Below are 7,106 nucleotides of genomic sequence, written 5' to 3'. Positions count from 1 at the left end.
GGGGGGGGGGGGGGTATGTTTAAAAGATCCACTGAATTTTTCACTGAGGTTTTTTAAAAGCCAGCATGTTGGCATTACACAGAGAAGAAAAGAGGTAAGCTTTATATCCCATTCTCCCGTTGAGATCTGCAACAGTTAAATAACAAACATGTTCTCTAAGCTGCGCCCTTTCCTATTGACATCAATAATGGGAACGTAGAAGGCAGAAGAAGAAAGGAAAGCAGCAACCGCTTGGACACGCTGCAGGAAGAATCAGTTTTTACCAGCGTGTGACAAAAGCAGTGGAGAGATGAATATAGTTTGCAAGCTTCTGAGAGAGTAATGCAGAAATGGAGAGTGAGGGAGGAACTTCTGGAGTTAAGTTGTCCACAGCGTTCCTCAAATGATCAGACGTGGAGGAGCGATCGCTTCTGCTCCACCTTTTCCTACCAGACAATGCATAGCTGTTTAATGAATGTTTGGATTTTTCTCCATTGCAGTCTAAGTTACTGTAGGTGTAGAAACGCATTTGTGTCCTTGTAATGTGAAACAAACCTTCACCCTCTGTATAGGAATCTTGATAAATCAGTTAAGCCAAAAAGAAAGGTAAGACATACCCTGCCACGCTTGAATTTCATCTGCTTTTGCTACAAATGGGGGAATTTACCCTCCTTTATTATGTTTTTTAATTGTATAGCAGTCTGCTTGACATATATTCTTACCTGAAGTGTGGTTCAGCTGTGTCTCTAACACGGATGTTTAAGAGAAAAAGAAAAACCCAGCTCTGTAAAATGAGGAAATGATCCTCCTTGCTGAGCGTGCTTTGACTTTTGTTGCTGTGCATCAGCTTTATTTAATCTGATAATTCAAGAGTGGGTGGTGTGAAGTGTAGGGAGGTTTTTCTCATAATACCCACATTTATATTTACCAAATGCACTTTTATTGTCATTCAGCTCACTCTAGAAATATGCTTAAACCCCAAACTTTTTAAGAGCACAATTTTAACACCCACTTTCTCCTACAAAGCAGAAGTGAAGGTCACAGAAAATGCCCGCAGGTGGCTTGAGCGGCAGCAGGTCATGGTCAGCATCCTTCATCTCCTTGCAGATGTACAAAGCGGGGCAGCCTCTGAGAGCACCGACAAGCCCAGGCAGAGCTCCCAACCCCAGCCTGGCTGAGCTGTGCTCAGGCCCATGCAGGGCTCGGGGGCGGCAGAAGGGTGGCTGATTGAGCAACCCCTGTTTTCGTAATTACATCTGCCAGATCACAGCAGGCAGACACGTGAGAGCGGGGGCCTTCCGAAAACAAACGCCTGAGAGAAAAATCTCCATCTCTCAAGGATGTTGTAGGGCTTGTTTTTATCTGTAGTGGGCAGTCAGGTTACAATAAACCGACAAACACGTGGGTGTTCATGGTTAAATACAAAAATGTCAGGGTGTCTCCAACAAGCCGGCGACAGCCTACCCTGTGCTGCAAGCCCCAGCCACCGGCACCACAGCGAAAGTGTGAGCTCGGTGCAGAGCCCTGCCAGCAGGGTTTGGGGTAGGAGAACCCATTGTAGTGCTGTGTGGGGCGTGGATGCCCCTTCTTGTAGGGGCTGTCTCAGCCCAACGCAGGGATTTGCCCAAGGCCAGTGGGAAAGTCACAGGGGCACGGTTTTGGCACAAAACCAAAATGATGGTTTCTCAGCTCCAGCTGAGACCATTTGCACCAGCTGTACAGAAAAACTAGAAAAGGCATGGGAATTAGAAAGTACAAAGCCCCCAAAGACAAAAGAATAAATACTGTCAACTGTATTTTGTTAAATCTCCTTATTTTTAATCTACCATCTTGGTTTTAAGCAGTGGGAGGGAAGATTTGCCTCTGTGGAGATCATGGTCTAGTGATATAAAAATGGATTTCTGCTGTAGCATCTTGGATGAGGGAGCTGATGATTATAATTGATATCCTGGATTTGGAAAATCTTACAACACTGGAAAAGTTAAAAGCTAGTTCAGAGAATTGATCCCTACATGCATGCTGGGACGTGCTGTAGCAGGCGTTCTTCTACTTAGTCATACTTAGGATGGGGAGGAGGCACCACAGCAACATGAATGATTTTTCTAGGCTGTGCTGGTAAGTTTGAGGTTTTCCTTTTAGTATTAATCAGTATATTAAAAAAAGCTTGATGAGCATCGTTGTTCTTGCTCTGCTGCAGTGGTGCTGTGTACGGTTGAGTCATTTCATAGAAGTAAAATATACTGCAATCTACCAAGAACTGTAAGTGCCAGTAACTTGGAAAATCATTTTTAAGGTTGAAAAAAAAAAAGTGCTTTTTAACAGGTTCATTAATTTTATTACTCCTACATATAAAAAAAGCTTTACCTCCAAGTGTTTCCCTAAACTATTTAAACCCTAGCACTTCATCTTCTCTTTCCCAGCCTCCTGTTGTATGAAGGATTTGCATGTTCCCGTAAGACATTTGTACAATCAAGGTTTGCTTGTGTTCTTAGAGGATAATTGCCAGTAAAAAACCCATACTGTAAGTGTGCTTTTTACCTATAATACTAACATAAAGTATTAAATTTGAAGCATGTTAAAATTTACTTAATGACACTCATGATCACTCCCTCCAGTCAGCTCATGTGTTAGTATCTGTTTGCACTGTCCCCTTGCTTCTAGGATGCTTGCCTTGGCACCTGAGGATGCTATAGGAATAGACAGATATCTGACATAAGCCAAAGAAAGACCAAAAATAGTTAAATAAATGTGTTTAGGACTACGTTATGAGATTCTTACACATCTTCTGTTTTCTTTAAATGCGCTCATGTAAAACAGTGCAAAGGCTTGGGAGAGCCAAGAGCTTTACCAGCTACTGAAAAGCTGAGGGAGGTCTGCAGGAGGCAAGAGTCATGATGAGACTCTGGGACTTGTTTAGCCCAATTTAGCTTTGAGATAATGCCTCAGTCATAGGTCATGAGCTGAAGGATGAAGGCACCAGGGTTGAGCTGAAGTTCAGGAAGCTCTGCAGCCTGATTAGTGGGGAGTGAGTTGACTTAATTGTTAAAAATATGTATTTTTTTGCTTAGCTAATAGTCATCTGTTTTTTACAAAAGACAGTAGCACAGCAGTGCACAAACCAAGGCATGGCGGGGCAAATAGCATCGAGGCTGCTGCCAGCCCTGCGGGGTGGGGAGAGAAGGGCAGGAGGGCTCAGGGCAGGGACCCCAGGAAACACCTTGAACTTCACAAGTGAAGCTTTCACTCCTTTTTCACCCCGTGTTACACATTCATATGTGACCTAATTTTCCAACCTGAGCCATGCAGAAGAGTGCGTGATGTGCCATGACAGCTTGCATATGTGTTGTTATATTGAAAGATATCTTCACTTTTTCATTTCCCTGCACCGCAGGGTGCTGCCGTAAGGGCAGCCTGTGCTCCAGCACGCTGGGTGGAAACCACTGAGCAGAGAAGGGGGTGAGAGAGGGAAAGATGCTCCAGTTCTGGGGAAAATCAGGAGAAAGGTAGACTGTACATCTGCAGGTTGATGCTCATTTCTGCTTTCCAAAGACTCTCCAAAGTCTTTGAAAAAAAAAGTGGTACCCCCCACAACCCTTCCTAGTGGGATGCAGTGACAAGAGCAGGGCTCTGGCTGGTGTTTTGCTCCTGGTGTGGGGCCACAGTTCTGCATAACCCCCAGTCAGGGATATCCTGACCTGATGGCCGAAGCCCCAAGCTCACAGGGGCCCGTCAGTTTTACTTGGTGCTTGTGGAGTGAAAACTGCTCTCATGAGCCTTTGCAAAGCAGCACTAGTCAACATCTTTTTATCTGGTCCATTGTTTGATCCATTCATTCATCTACTTTTTTTAAAAGCTTGTAACGTTCCCAAACACTCTTAATTTTCCTGAATTAATCTCTGCCCTTCCACCCCATCAATTACTACCAGTTTTCTCCTTCCGAGAGCTGGGTGAAGGTCCCCATTGTGCAGGCACTGCCATCCACCCGGCCTCCATCATGTTTTTCATCGCTGTGCCGTCACCATGCTGGCCAGCCCCTCGAAGGGCATTCATTGCTCCAAACCAGCATCGTGGTCCGTGGGAGCGTGGAGGTTCTCAGCCAAATCAGGCTGTGTGGGACGTGGGCTGTTACTGTGGGGTGCTTGTTCTGTGGATCCCTACATGGAGCATCCTTTTGCTCCTCAGCCCTCTAGCCTCGAGGAGATGCCCAGATGTAGAGAGATGGATGTGTAGGTTGTGCAATAATGTCTGAATATTTATTCTTTTTATGGCAATAATGTCCAGGGTGTCTAAAGTAAAAAGATAAATAACTATTAATATTCCTGTGAAGTAATAAGTACATAGGGTTTTATTGAAAGTTGAAGCTATTTAGAGTGATTTCATTGAAAGGCTGAGCTAGTAACATATAACATGAGCTAGTGTCACACAAGGGACTGGGGTTTTGCAGCCCAAAAACCTGCTGGACGTGCAAGTGAAGGCTCCCTCGTTCCTGCCGGGCACGGGCTATTCCCCCCTCCACTTACATCCACCCGCAGCTCACTGCAGCCAAGCCCCTCAGGAGCAAGAAGCTTTTTAATCTTTGCCCTGACCTCAACTGCGTGTGTTTGCTGCGTCATTTGCTGTTTGGGGTTTTTTTTTTGGTTTTTTTTTTTTGCTGCTTCCCGCCCAGCGTGCTCCGCGGATCCCCTTTGCTTGGCTCTGACTTGGTCTTCAGCTGCCCAAACCCCTTGGGGGGACCAAGAGCCGTTAATTCCCAACAGAGCGTTTCTGCTGGGTTGTGGTAACGGCCTCGGATCACCAGATTTGCTCTCCATCTGCCGTACTTGTGTCTGTAACACCCTCTGGCTGTCTGGGGCAGTAAAGGCTGATCCACTGGGAGGATCTTAGAGAAAACAGCTCAGCAAACCCTCCCGTGCTCCAGGACAGGAAAGTTTGAGTTTGAAAATAAAGTTGACGCTCTTTGCTGCTTTCAGTCCAGGGATGTTTAATTGGATGTTGGGGGCTCTTAAAGCAGAGCTCCTGTTTGCAGATTTCGTGCAGTTCCTGCATTGCAGCTGGCAAGGCAGCGTCCCAGCCTGACAGGGCTTGCTTTGTGTCTGCACTGGAAGGTGCTACATGAAGCCTTCTCGGTTGCCACCACATCAGCAGGTAGACTTTTTCCACCCTGTTAAGTCTAGACTTAACTCCCAGCACTGGTAAGATTCATCGCACTAGTCCTATAAAAGGGAACTAACCTTTCTGAGCAAACTGAGTGATCGCATCGCTCCTCTGCTTACCCAGTCAGCCCTGCTGCAGTTTGCAAGTAGATGTTAAATACTAAAAGCTTCTCTGTACGACCGTGCCTATTCGGGATCACCTGCTTGAGGCCATGGATAACTATGCACAGAATCCACCAAAACAGGATCATTTTATCCCAGCAGAGAGGGGACGCTTCAGCCTTTGGGCTTGGGAAACTGCAACGAACAAACAAACGAACAAACAAACAAAAAAGATATTTGTGTGCGTGTAAAATGAAAAGTCTGTTTCAGCTGTCTTGCTTCAAGGTGGACCACACCGGTTTGACCACATAACCTAAAAACTCCAGCAAGTCCCAGGGGTCTGGCCAAGCGACGGGGACGCTGCGGGGACACAGGCGCGGCAGGCGGTGCGGTGCCCTCCCAACAATCAGATCTTTCCAGCCCTTGTGAAATTGTAGCTTGACAGCAGCAGAACTTCTTGACATGTTTTGATGTAAGTATAACACTGTATTGTAGTCACGTGGTATATGCCAATATGTTAATAGTGTATACCGATTAGTTAGGGTTTGCTAATGTACTACATTTCAATAAAAAGCAATTTAAAAATACAGAGTTTGTGAGCTTGGTGTCTCAAACTACAGGAGGATGAGAGCGTCGCCTGGTGACTCCCAAGTCCCCCTCCAGTGTGTGTGTATATATATCTATCTTAGAGGACAGTGTGGAACAACATTGTCAAAAGATCAATTTTCAGAGAATATTTTTTCCAATTCTGCAATAAATGTTGCTCTATTTTGCTATACCAGTGCCTAGAAATCTCAAGCCATTAAAGGCCGCGTGGTTCAAAGTGGCTTATAGAATATACAGGAGACACTAATCCACCTTCCCACAGCGTTTGCCACCTGAAAGATGGCACAGAGTGAGCAGGAACAGAGAGTAACACAGAGAAGGATCCTTCAGCATCTTCTCCCAGTGCTCAAACCCTTCCCGCAGCACATCCAGCCTTCAGCCATGCCATCAGGATGAAGGCAGAGCCTTTGAAAGCTCAGCCAGCTGACAAATATTTATATAACAGTAGTGTACAAAGGCTCCAGCTGGGATTAGGGCACTGCACTGACACAGAAGATAGATCATCCCGGGGTTAAAGGATTTATAGCCTAAAGAAAACATGGCATTCCCGCCTTTCTGGGAGCTGGGCGGTTAAGCACAGAGATGGCAGATGTCAATGTGTTCTGCTGCTGTAACACTTTTAGAGTTTGCAGGGAGACTCTCTAATGGTTATTAAAGGAAGACAAGCAGTTTACTGAGTTACTGGGAAGCTGTTCTGCAGCCAAGACGTGAGAAGGAACCGCATATCCTGCTCTCCTGTTTGTTGCAAAGACTGTCCTTGGACTTTATCACAAGCCCCGTGTGGGCTCCAGAGCTGCAAAACAAGGACCAAAATGATGCTGGCACCCTGTCCTGGCAGGGCGTGGGCTGGCTTGCTGAGGCCGAGAGGCAGGCAGCGCCTGGCAGTGCGTGTATTTCACAGCAAAAAGGGGAAATGAATTCCTGTCTCCCCAACGGGGAGGTGAAGGCATCACCAGCCCAGGTAGGAGAGCTGGATGTGTCCAGGCTGTGCAGGGGGCTGGCGCCTGCAGATGATGACAGCGGTTTGAAGGAGGCAGCAAAGCTGCTCTGGGAGCTCTCTGCCAACAAATCACTGTGTGTACAACGGGAGGGAGCATTTAAATAATACGGTTTAGTTCATGGCAGCTACAGTGGAAGATTTTTCATTTGCCTGATGTTTTGCTCTATAAGCACCTTGCTTTCATCAAACTGGAGCCGCTCCGGCAAAGGCCCTTTCAGTGCAGGGTGCCGCCGCGCGGCCGAGCCGGGGCCCCTCTCTGCAGAGCG

The 7,106-nt window shown here is 46.5% G+C and overlaps 1 protein-coding gene across 1 annotated transcript in view; it reads left to right on the top strand.

Annotated features, from left to right (window-relative positions):
* Nucleotides 1–6,753: 6,753 nt before the first annotated feature.
* TBC1D9B (TBC1 domain family member 9B) overlaps nt 6,754–7,106 on the top strand; it is a 21,050-nt gene continuing 20,697 nt past the window's right edge. The window contains exon 1 of the mRNA XM_026858502.1: nt 6,754–6,914. Within this exon, the coding sequence (XP_026714303.1) occupies nt 6,754–6,914 (161 nt within the window). The remainder of the gene's footprint in view (nt 6,915–7,106) is intronic.

This window comes from Athene cunicularia (genome assembly GCF_003259725.1).
Source record: "Athene cunicularia isolate RWA chromosome 13 unlocalized genomic scaffold, athCun1 chr13_part1, whole genome shotgun sequence".
Lineage (NCBI taxonomy): Eukaryota > Metazoa > Chordata > Aves > Strigiformes > Strigidae > Athene > Athene cunicularia.
Note: the sequence above shows the minus strand (reverse complement) of the source record. Positions and strands in the feature narration are given on the sequence as shown.